Source organism: Telmatherina bonti (genome assembly GCF_933228915.1).
Source record: "Telmatherina bonti genome assembly, chromosome: 5".
Taxonomy (NCBI): domain Eukaryota; kingdom Metazoa; phylum Chordata; class Actinopteri; order Atheriniformes; family Telmatherinidae; genus Telmatherina; species Telmatherina bonti.
Window position 1 is genome coordinate 25,032,913 of NC_136623.1, and position 12,334 is coordinate 25,045,246.

The 12,334-nt window shown below is 39.2% G+C and overlaps 1 protein-coding gene across 1 annotated transcript in view; it reads left to right on the forward strand.

Moving 5' to 3' along the window:
- Positions 1-8,328, forward strand: part of lars2 (leucyl-tRNA synthetase 2, mitochondrial) — a 38,694-nt gene extending 30,366 nt beyond the window's left edge. The window contains exons 13-21 of the mRNA XM_079240185.1: positions 698-796; positions 2,516-2,653; positions 2,728-2,831; positions 3,434-3,613; positions 4,290-4,459; positions 5,276-5,353; positions 5,447-5,558; positions 6,585-6,712; positions 8,091-8,328. Coding sequence (XP_079096311.1) covers positions 698-796; positions 2,516-2,653; positions 2,728-2,831; positions 3,434-3,613; positions 4,290-4,459; positions 5,276-5,353; positions 5,447-5,558; positions 6,585-6,712; positions 8,091-8,270 — 1,189 coding nt within the window. The 3' untranslated portion in view covers positions 8,271-8,328. The remainder of the gene's footprint in view (positions 1-697; positions 797-2,515; positions 2,654-2,727; positions 2,832-3,433; positions 3,614-4,289; positions 4,460-5,275; positions 5,354-5,446; positions 5,559-6,584; positions 6,713-8,090) is intronic.
- Positions 8,329-12,334: the final 4,006 nt, after the last annotated feature.

A 12,334-nucleotide genomic window follows, 5' to 3' on the forward strand; every position in this document is an offset into this window, starting at 1 on the left:
TTACCTCATCATCACAGCCTTATTATAGATGGGTATAGTAGGTGGTCGAGACGTTTTTTGCCTCTCTGTGTGTCTGTTGGTGAGTATGTTGTTGTAAAATTCCATTGTCAGACAATTAGACACACAGCAAGACAATACAGAGAGATCCCAAAAGGTCCAGATAACAATACCAGAGCTGTTGTGCGAACCGTGGCAAAGCTAAGAGCCGTTTTATTGTTTATCTTTCTGGCACGCCAGTTTGAAATCAGTTGAGACTCATTATAAACTTAAAGGCAGACACTTTCTTCTTTTAAAAATTTTATTATTTACCAGTCACACTGTAAAAACTCTTTCGCTCATGTCTCTGTGGATGTCCTCTCCTGTGCTTTTTGCCCCAAAGTGCTGTTTGACTTGGATAGAAAAAAACACAGGGTGGCATTTCCAACACAAACACATGATCATGGCGGAGGCCTGCCAGTTTGTTCCCTGTTAGCACAGCCTGTTAGTTGGGGCACAAGAACAAATCTCTGGTGCCAGTCTAGCTTTAGCTATGCTTCCCTGCAAGGACATGACCCCAACGGCCAGATGGAGCCAACTTTATGCTCCCACATTTGTCTGACCCACGCAAACACAGACCATTCATTTGCTCTAATTTGTCGGACTAATATTAACTGTTCTGCTACGTCTGCCAACCACGACTGTCTGTCTCGCCCATCAGATGCAAGGGCCCAGCCAAGAGGGAGACTGACACTATGGACACATTTGTGGACTCAGCCTGGTATTACTTTCGATACATAGACCCTCACAACACAGACAGGTATGTGTAGCTCCCTTCAGAGATTTTTTATAGCTCTCTTTTATGTCTGCTTTTCCTTTAGCAAATGTTTTTTGTTACAGTGTGGCAGATTTAGGCTGAAATAGCACAGATTGTATTGTCATCTGTTTGTGAAGATGGATATTTAATAAAATGGAGACAAAAAGTTTCAGAGTGTTCTCTAGCAGTAGATATATGTATCTTTGCCTGTCTTATTGCTGCCATGTAAACATGCATTTGTTTTTTTTTTTCTTTTGTGTCTCACATGCACACATTTTACATCACCACAAGCATTGCATTCTGTAGATGTTTTTTTTTTTTTTGGGAATCTTGTGCTAGATCATAAAATTATAGTCACTGTGCATTATCCACTTTCTCTCCCACTTACCCACTTCAAACATGCAAATATAGCCTGACTGACCCCCCCCCCCCCCCCCCCCCCCCTCCCTCCCTCCCTCCTCAATCCCCACCAAAACACACACACACACACACATTCAGTGCACTTTCCTCAAAGTTTCACTGTTTGCCAACAGAGATTATGGAGCCATGGCTGTCACCTGCTGGGATGGTGGTGATACCCACAGCTTAACAAAAGCGATTATTTCTCAGTGCCCTGACCTAGCAGTAAAGCTGCTTTAAAAGGGAAGGGACTGCTCTCTCTATTGCTTTTGCAAGCTGGATAGATTATGGCGCAACAGAAAAAGTAATTACACTAGTTTGGCATTTTGGCTGGCCTGCTGAGACTCCTGCACATGAGGAAAAAATGAAAATTAGATGCAAGAGATGTTGAATGTAGCAAATAAGAGGAAGGAAATGAGAGGGGTGTGATATGTGGAAGTTCATCCATTGTTGTGTGTTAGATTTTCTTGGACTTAATGCCACCAGATGAGCTGAATTAATTGAGCTTTGTGAGTTCATTATTTTTTCCCCTTCTTGGTTTAATCATCTGGAGAGCCCATCAACCACAAAGGAAAGGTGAGAGGCAGAGAGGTGTGAAGTGACACACAGAGATAGCAGTGTGCCTTAAAGAGCATCATTACTGCTCATAATATGACATGCAGCTGCCATGTCGAGATCTAAAAAATAACTTTAGCTAACTGTAAACATGGGAAGCTTTTTCCTCTTACTGTAGGTGGGAAGCCAGTTTTAGAAATGCTACAGGATGTTGCTGTTCACATCATCAGACCCTTGTGTATCTGATGATGTGAATGTATCAGCCTGCCCCCTGCAGGAAGAGTGTGTGCATGTCTGTAAATAAAAAAAAAAAAACCATAATAGTGTTATCTGACTAAACGGTTACTAAGACTATAATCTGAAATTTGCATTAACAAAAATCTGCTGATCAGCTAAACTGAAGTAATTATGACATTTGCTTTAAAAGTAAATTTAGGTCATTTGGAACCATTCTTGCTACATATATGAATATGAATAGGCAAATAAAGCATTATGATGTATCATATGATAAGATAAAGTGAAAACTGAGTTTATGGCAAATACATAATACAAATGGAAAAGAGAAATGTTTACAGAGAGAGAAAATAATAGAAGTGAAGATGCAGACTGCTGCAAGCTTATAGCCTACAGGCTATGTTTGCTTTCATAAACATGAATTATCTGTGTTTTCTCACAAACAAAAAAAAGATGAAACAGAAGGCCAAGAATTTGATAGAAGGCAACAACAATTTCTTTAAAATCTTCATTTAGTTTGCTTTTTCTTTGCAGGCCTTTTGACCGCAGCCTAGCAGATCACTGGTTGCCCGTAGATGTTTACATTGGGGGCAAAGAACATGCTGTCATGCATTTGTACTATGCTCGCTTCCTCTGTCACTTCTGCAAGGATCAAGGACTCGTGGCTGACAGGTGGTGATTTATCTACTCCTGCCATTCATAAATATTTTGAACATACATGTCAGTGAATCTGTTCTGCTTTTCAGGGAACCTTTTTGGAAACTCCTTGTCCAAGGTCTGATCAAGGGCCAGACGTTTAAACTGGCAGACAGCGGCCAGTACCTGAAGAGGGAAGAAATAGACTTCACAGGTACACATTACCTGAATCTACAGTGTGTTTGTTAATGTAACACATTTATAACAGATGGGAAAAAAGAGCTTACCTTCATATTGCTCCTCTGGACAAAACAGGGCCATATGACACAGATGGATTCTTCTTATAATCATTGTGTTTTGCGTTTTGGTTATCTCTACTCTTTTTTTTTTTTTTAACTGCAAATTGAAATCCTTCCCAGGTTTGCTCTTTGTTGCATCTCCCACGTGAACAAGTTAACCAGCTGGTTTTGACAAAAGCCCAATAAAATGACATCTGTTAAGAAAACAAAAGGTCTTTCATGACTGACATCATGACCAAGGGAGCGTTCATCTTTTTTAATGGTAGCTGAATAAACAGTTCATCAGTCAAGTTTTATAGACTTTAAAGTACAAATTATTTTCATACTTCAAAAAAATCTTAGGAAACAGTGCAAATGGCACATTTCTATTAAGACTGTTTTACAGTAAAAGTAAATGACCACACGCAGTGTGTTTAGTGTTAAACTCTGAACATTAAAAGAAAAAAAAAAAAGGGATACCTGAAAATGAAGTTATTTTTCCAGCTTTGACAGCTGACACATCACCTGCTTCTTCTAGATAAGGAACCAGTAGCGTTGAGCGGTGACCGTATTGAGGTGACATGGGAGAAGATGAGCAAGTCTAAACATAATGGCCTGGATCCCCAGGAGGTGGTTCGGCAGTACGGCGTGGACACAGTACGACTCTACATCCTTTATGCTGCACCGCCTGAACAAGACATCCTCTGGAATGTCAAGAGTGAGCCTAAATGCTTCTGCAAAATGACACAGACACACTCAGTTAATCACGAAAAAGAATTAAGTATGATAATAGAGATGTCTGTTTCTTCTTTTAGGTTAAATGATGGCTTTACACTTTAAACTGTTACCTGCTAATAAATGCTTCTCTTCAAAGTTAAGGCAGGGTAGGAAATCATGGAAACAAGGCTCGACCGAGTTACATTTAGAAAATACACAATTTTAAAGTCCAGACCCATTTCTTTAGACTTTCCCTCGAAGTCACACGTACAAAGCACAGAAACACACAATGCTTGTTCCCGATGGGTTGAAGGGGGTCGGGGTTGATAGGTATATAACTATCCAGTCATTCAGAACGGGCCTGTTAAAACGATTGGGTAGTGTTTTCTCAGTCCTGTTGGTTTCACAGGTGACTTATTTTTATTTTTGTGTATTTTGTGTTAGAGCATTTTATTGATTGGTTGCAGTCAGGGTGCGAAGGGGATTTTAAGCAGTATAGTAAAAAATTCTCCAGGAAAAAACATCTCATATCCTACCTTTACTTGCTTATAGAATCTAAAATGTATTCCTTTCCTTCCTTTGCTTCTGTTTGTATGTGTGTGTGTGTGTGTGTGTGTGTGTGTGTGTGTGTGTGTGTGTGTGTGTGTGTGTATGTGTGCATTTAACCAACTCTTTAGCTGATGCTCTTCCTGGGGTTCTGCGATGGCAATCTCGACTCTGGCAGCTGGTGACCAAGCTTAGAGGAGCGCGGGAACTAGGAGATGTCCCCAACCCCTCCTTGCTGAAAAAGAAAGAGCTGGCAGAGGCCCGTAAGATCTGGGAAAACAAGAACTATGCCATTCAAGAGGTAGCTGCACAGCAGCGTTTGACTAGCTGCAATCTTTCTGGTGAAATGGCTTAAAAAGCCAGTTATTGACTGGTCATCAAAAACCCTAATACTTTTAACAAAAAGGTTTGATTTTTTTATGGGACGTCTACTGTGAAATTGATTTCTTGCTGAAATATTTTAAAATGTCTAGTATGACTTTATTTTCTTCAGTCTTTTGACACTTTGACAACTTGAATTTATGGATAATAAGAAATTGTAGCTTGTAATTTCTCAGTTATAGGGTATAGGATGATAGTGTGCAAGTAATAAATCATCCATTACTCAGTTCAACAGTATAAAGTCCAGTGTCTGAGCGTCCGTTGCAACCTGAAACCTCCCGAGTGTAAAGCCAACAGTAGAATGGAAATTGATTTTAAATCCACTCTGTCTCCTTTCACACTTTATAAATAGCCTCCTTTGGCTGCCAGGTTGGATTCTCTTCCCCCTCCCATCAGAGCTTGAGCTTTTAAATGACCTCAGGCTGTTTCCTATAAGGCCTCAAAGCCCAAACTGTCCTTTGATGTGTCCCATAGAAAAGCCACATTGATCAGCCTCCTCCCAAGGCCTTTCCCAAATGGGTTCCTCTTCCCAGCAGGCGAAGCATGGGAATGCTCACATTCTGTGCACTTTCAGCTGGTACACATGATCATAAAAGGGAGGCTGTTTTAAGCTTCTTGTTGTTTTCTAATGTCTCATCTGTAGGAAACTCAAAAATATTCCTTTACACAGCCATTCCACATAAGCATCTACACATTTATTTACCAAATTAAGAGCTTATCGCATTTATATTTTCAGTTGACAACTCACTTCACAGAGGACTTCCTTTTCAACGCATCCATCTCTCGTCTAATGGGACTCACCAACACACTGAACGTGAGTTTGTCTTGATAACCTTACAGGAAACCCATCACAGTTAATGTTTAAAACTCTCTGGGTATCACATTTTTACCGCTGTGTGTGTTTTAGAGTGCAACAGTAAGGGTGTTGCAACATAGTGTGGAGTTTGAGGAAGCTCTGGCTGCCTTGGTTATGATGATGGCCCCCATGGCTCCTCACTTGGCCTCTGAACTCTGGGCAGGTTGGTGGCAATGAAATTGTCTCAAAATGATAGAATTCCCTCCTACATACATGAAAGTCATGTGATGTTAAATGCTTGACTGGAAGGGAAGGTAGCTGTCATCTGTCATATGTTGCCAAGCAAAGGAGCAGGCTTTTCCTGCCTAAACTAAATGCCTCCTAATAATCTCAAACGCTTTACTTTAGTGGATGAGGGTGAAATTTAAGATTGATCAATTCTAGTGAAAGCAGTACTCATATTAGGTTATTTTTTACTCTTTAAGAGGAACTTGAGTCTGATTAACATTTTGTTGACATTTGCTTATTTAACACCAGTGAACGCCCAGCTGTAGTAAAAGTAGCTGATGAATAACATTTCTTTCTCCTAATAACAAGCTTGCAGTACATTTTATCCAAAACACATTAGTTTTCCATTATAGATAGAGAATGCAGTCCTGTTAGACCTTTTGTAGCACATAAACAATAGAGAGGAAAATGTAGCGTCACTTTTCGTGCCTTGCCCGCACACTGCCCTGGAGGACATCCCTTTATTGTTGTTGACACACATACACAAGCTTTCAGCACACAGCTGAGAGATGAGGGGTTCTAGTTGATAGCCAGGAGTCAGGAAAACCTGAAAGATGATGGCTGGGAGGAAGGAATGTGGTTATGTTCATGTTTGTAGTTTTTAAACAGTACATGAACATGGCAGACAGATGAGGGACATGTGATCTCTGCTGCACTCAGCCATGCTGGACTTCTCACTCTCGTTGGTTGGTTGTAAATTTACACACACAGTTCAGGATAGAGGAAGTTCACATCCTTCCCTTTAGCCTCCAGTAGGATGTACATTCACTGCTGTAACTCATCCAGTATAGGGGGTAGAAGAAAAGTCGAGTTGTTGTTTGACCTTTCATCAAGATCCTTTGCTATTTGTTTTTCTTATTTCTATACTTAAGTTGCATTTTTTTAACAGATATCAAAGTATGTCTCAGCAGGAAGTTATGCCACTAATGTTCATATTTGTTCCCTTGTGGGTCTGTCCCAGGTCTTTGTCACGTGAAAAACCCTCAGAGCCCCATCCTCCAGCGAGGAGGAGATGTCCTACAGCAGTCCTGGCCGACTGTGGACTCACAGTATCTGGATGTTCCTGACTTTGTAGAGTTGTCTGTCCGGGTAGGATCACCACAAAAACATCTACTTTCTGACATGCAAATCCTGCAGGCAGCGGGATCTTCTGATCTGTAACTGAAAGTATTAAATGAAGTAAAAATCTGTCTTAATTTCAAGAGTAAAAATAGATACATTCAGTCTGTAATTTTCAAGAAAGCCTGTGATTAGTCTGTGTGTGCACATGTGTTTATACCTGCATGTGTTTATGTGTGACCATGTCAAGTGATGCACTTTAAACCAAATACACAAGTTGGTCAGTAATTAGAAGTCAACATAACTACTGTGACAGTCCTGTTTCACTTGTAAGGTTTTTTTTTTTTCCTTTTTCCTGCTCACTGAGCTTTTGGTTATGCTGCAGATCTCATCATGTGAAATTAACAAGTGTTCATGTGTAATGTATGTGTGTGAGCTGGCCATCGCTCAAGTTGCGGGGATGTAAATCTGTTTAAAACTGTAGTTATACATGTATTTTTTACTTTTCATGGGGTTTCTGACACAAGGAACACCTAGCTGTCATGGGGTTGTAAAGTAAATCAGATGTGCCTTAAAATAAGATCTTCATGACACAGTGGCTTCATTGTTATTAGTCTTATGTGATGTGTGTTCAGACATTACCAACCTGTTTACAACACGTCACTGCCAGCACATTCAGAATAAGCATATACTTTTCTTAAAGTGGTAAAATGTCCCTTTTAGCATTTTATAGTGGCTAAAGAAGTCTAATAAGGGCTAGAATGCCCAATCCCAGTCATTAACCCTCGTCCATCTAACTTTAATTTAAACACAAGGCTAAGCTAGACTGACGTTTGCCAAAATGTTGTAATATTTGTGAATTGTCCGCACAAGTTTAGACCTCAGACAGGTCCTCAGAAATGCAGTTTTAGAAATTCAAACACACACAGAAAACGTATCTGAGCTCCCAGCGCTTAGCGATGATGATGTTGGTTTTCCTTTAGTCTGAACTCTCTATTGTGGGCATCCTCACGCCCGTTTTCTTCTAATCACGTACTTGGGTTTGTCCCAGAATGGAGGCCAAAGTAGAGCTGAGTAGACTCAGACACACACACGCACATACACTCACCCACACACCATTAATTTGCAACCACTTCTAGAGACATGATCACATTCAGCATGTGCACGCATTCACTTGTTTCTAAACATACAAGACTGAGTACCCTTCCCTTACCTACCACTAACTATGTGTTTGAATGAGTGTACTGTGTATGAAGGCTGAGAGGTGGAGTCTGTTATTTTTGGACTCATGTGCCAGGAAAGTGTTGAGGTATAGCTGCAGCATTTGTTAGATGGAATTTAGTTTAAATGGAAAAGTTTCAACAGAACAGATTAGTTACATGTTTTGTGTTATATTTCTTGCTTTCAGATAAACAACAAGCCCTGCGGCACAGTGACCGTACCTCTGCAGGCATCCAAAGATTCCAGTCAGGTCCAGCAGCTGGTTTTGGAGAGTGCAATTGGACAGAAATTTCTAAATGAGCGCACAATCAAGCGAGCCATCCTGTCCCCCAGGACTGCCCTGATCAACTTCCTTGTCGATGAGTGACATTTGAGTGGTCATGACTTCTTTAGTAACTGTTTGCTGGTCATGTCTCTCCATTAGATTCGCCACAGACACAATTAAAAGATTAGTAAGTTATGGATAAAGAGAGAATGTGTGTTTGTCATGTAAATATTTATCAGGACATTTTTAATTGATGTATTCTTGTTTTTATTAAAAGATTAAAAAAGCTGGGAGTTTTCAGTCTCTGAAAATGTTGCCACCTGAGATTCAGCACTTTCAGATCAGCGTATATTCACATCGGAACCTTTTGACTTCCACCCATTAAACCAAACACCACATTCCCACTCTCTTTTCTCCTGTTTCACCACAACAGCAACTTCACACCATTCTGTGCTTTGTGTCTCAGCCAAGTCTTGCAGTGATCTCCCTGATCAATGTTCATGTGTGCCTCTTGTTCTCCTTGTAGCTGCAAATTTCTTGTGGCTGTGCTGTATATGGACTGTATTTTTTGTGTGGTGGTGTCTGTGAACCCTTCAGTTGCCAAAAGGTCAGATGGAGGTAACTGAAGAACCTTGTGTGGTTGAGGATTTTTCACCTCGCTATCACATCCTGATCATTCATTGCTACTCTGTGCCTCATCACCAGCAGCTCCTGTTCATCAGCCCTGTGTCTCGACACTGGGCCAACATGACTCACTCGTTAGAGCTGTCCTGGCAGAACCCACACATCAGAGACACTGAAATGTATCTGCATGCCTTCCCACAGGCCTATCCTCAATGCTGGTGTGAGTAAGAAGTCATCGGATGCACACAAGCACGGTTTCAAGTGCCTACAAACTGGATTATTTCTAACAGTGGCTTGTAAAAAATATTGCCTTACCTTGGTGGTAACCTTGGTAAGTTTTGTTTATTGGATTTTGGTGGGGAAAAACAAAAAAACAAAAAAAAATTATGTATATATATATATATATATATATATATATATATATATATATATATATATATATAATATCACCATCAGAATCCAATCCAATAGCTAAATAACTTTTTGCTAAATAAATAAATATTTATACCAATTGAAGTCATGTTAGCTGCATAAAAACAAATCTTTTTTGCATTTTAAGGCAGTTGGCATGTTGTGCAAATTATATGTTTAAAAATACTCAAAATGTCCATGTTAATTCTAGGTTGTACGGAACAGATTTCATGGGTATAAAAACTATTGCAGTGTAGCTGTATGAGTAATGTGTTGCCTCATGTCAGTTTGTGAAAGAGCTTGCTGACAAGGAATTTGATCTGTGAAATGTGCAATTCGCACATCAGTTTTGCAAGGTCAGCTTCTGTTCCAGAACATAACATTATTTGCCACAGATAATAAGAGGAACAGCACATGACTGATAAAGTTGTGCTGTGTCATTTTGTAAGTGAAAATTTTGCTAATGGGTAAACAGTGTTCCTTCCTCATACTCCAACTATTTTCCACATTTCTGGGATATATTGCTGCCCATCAGGTGACAGGAAAAGGCTCTCAGGAGAGACAGAAAAACAGGAAAAGAAACCAGGAATAAGAGAATGGGAGCCAAAACTGTGAGCAAATCCTCTACATCATGTTAAAGATTTGAACTGAGTCAGATGCAATCACAACGCAAAAAAGAAAAGGGCAAAGACACAGAAACCATTCATTTTCTTTGACGTCATCTTTGCCATCTTTTCTCTTTTCTCTTTTCCTCTCAGCATGACTGTGTGGAATGACTATTAGGTCTGCTGAATTTCATTTTTAACCTCTGATATGTTGCATTGTTGTGATGATATACCTGTAGCTGTTTCACACGTTTCTCTCTACACCTAAACTCAGAAGCAGCTTATAAATATGTGAACTTGAATTGGTCTGAACGATGGACTGAAGTTGCTGTGTCATTACAAGAAGCCACAGAGCAGCTGTTTTTAGGCTGGTCAGAAATGCCAGGAAACACTTCCCACACTAAAACTTACACTGAATGCCTGGATAAGGGTATCTCATCACTACTTTTCTCTTGAAATGAGAACTGAGCTGTACTAATGCAGTTCCTCTAACAATTAATTTAGTCCCTGTCAGCCTCTGCCATCATTTGACACATTTCATCAGCTCTGCAGTTGCCATGACAACTATGAATAGGCAATGGTATTGCACTGTGACTCACTTTTTCTTCAGAACACAGTCATAGCCTCTCTTACCCATGGATGTACAGCACAAGCTGACTTTGATGAGTTAAAGAAAATTACTCCCCTCCACTTGAGAAACCATTGGTTAGTGGGTAGAGGTGGGTGAGGGGGTAAAGTGCACTCCCACTCCCCTCTTTTATAGCCATCTCAGCCCTGGACTGAACTAGATATTTTCAAGGTGGGCTTGCATGGCTGCAGGTTATTTTCTTGGTGGCTGACCTCAAAGCTGATAATTTATTTCTCTATGGAATTTCTTTGTAATGGCTTATTGTTAGTGCCTAGTGCTTCTATCATGTCCAGGACAATGCTAAACTTCTGAGTGAATACAAATGACTCATTTATATACAAAATAGTTGCTGCTTGAAGTCAGTCTATTTATGGCTTTGTGTAAATTATATTTCTTTATATAACAAGATGCCTTAATGCATCAAGACTTGAGTACATGCTACACGGTTTATCTCAGGTGTGAATATGTTTCAGACTGTACTATAATGAAATACAACTTTCTTGATTTTACGGCTTGTTTCAAACATACTTCCCCTTCAATAGCTAAAAAAAAAGGACTTGAATCCCTAAAAACATTTTAATTAACAGTTATTAACATCAAGTTATAAGAAGAAAAATGGCATTTTTTAACTTTTGATGATCTAATGAAAGTAGACTAAAGTGATATTTGAATGAACCACATTCAACCTGAAAAATATGACTAAGGTGGCAAATATATGTGTTTAGTTTTAAAAGACAAATTAGAGACTGAGCTCCTAAACATAATGTCTACTTTATGATTTTGCCCATATTGGTCGTTTATCATGTGCTCTTCTCATGCAAAAGTGCAATTAATTTTTTTCATCACCCCTTTCCTGTTACATGCATAATGAGGACCACCCGTTCTTTGGCACAGTAACATCTGTGTGAGATGTGTGCTCATTTTATGAGGAAGTCAACACGTCACAAATGATGTCGCTTCTACTTTGTTCATTAAGAACTCATACATTTAAAAACTTCCATGGAAAACATCAGTTGGCATGTGAGTAACACCACACAACCGTTTGCATCTTAACATTACAGATGTCTCCAATAAATGTGCACCAGTGAGAAGTAAAATCAGATAAGCACATTTCCAGAAAAGTCTCTGTTATTGTCATTGTATCCTAAAGCATTCAGATGGCTGAGGCTTACAGGCTGTAAACACAGTATTTTAATTATATGACAGGCAGCAGCCTAAAGGCCCCATTAACATTCTGGTCTTCTATTTTAGTTTTTGCAAATTAGCTGAGGCTGTCTGCAATAAATGAAGACTAGTTCTTTGTTAGATACGGAGAAAAAACAAACAAACAAACAAAAAAAAAACCCTTCATAATTATCCATTTCAAATATTCCATTCAGTCAGAGGCAAGAGTTTCATAGATTTATTCCACTGCCTTGGCTGTTTATGAGATGTTGGACTAGAAGAAATAGTTATGTCAACAGCCTCCGGGCTATACCTACATGTAAGCCTAATCACTCACACACCCCTATTTTCCCCTTCTCGTTTTCTTCTTCTTGAAGCCATAAGCAGTGATGGAGATAAGAGGCTGCTTGAAATGTAAGAAAATAGTAAGTAGGCTTGCGAGTACTATTTTATCCTATAGCAATAAATGTGTCACGTTTAACGTGAAATTACAAGACATCCGTGCCATTCACAAATATTAAAAGATCTTTAAAAAAAAATCATAAATGCATGTCCCAGCAACTTCATTCTAATTCTGGGGTCAAAATTTATTTATAATTCATGAATTTAAAGCATTATTTTCAAAACAGGTTCCTCAAATGATAATGCAAATGTTTACATATTCAAAAAACGGTTTAATTTCAAGGTCTAATAAAAATGTAAAACAAACAACAACAAAAAACAAAACAATATAT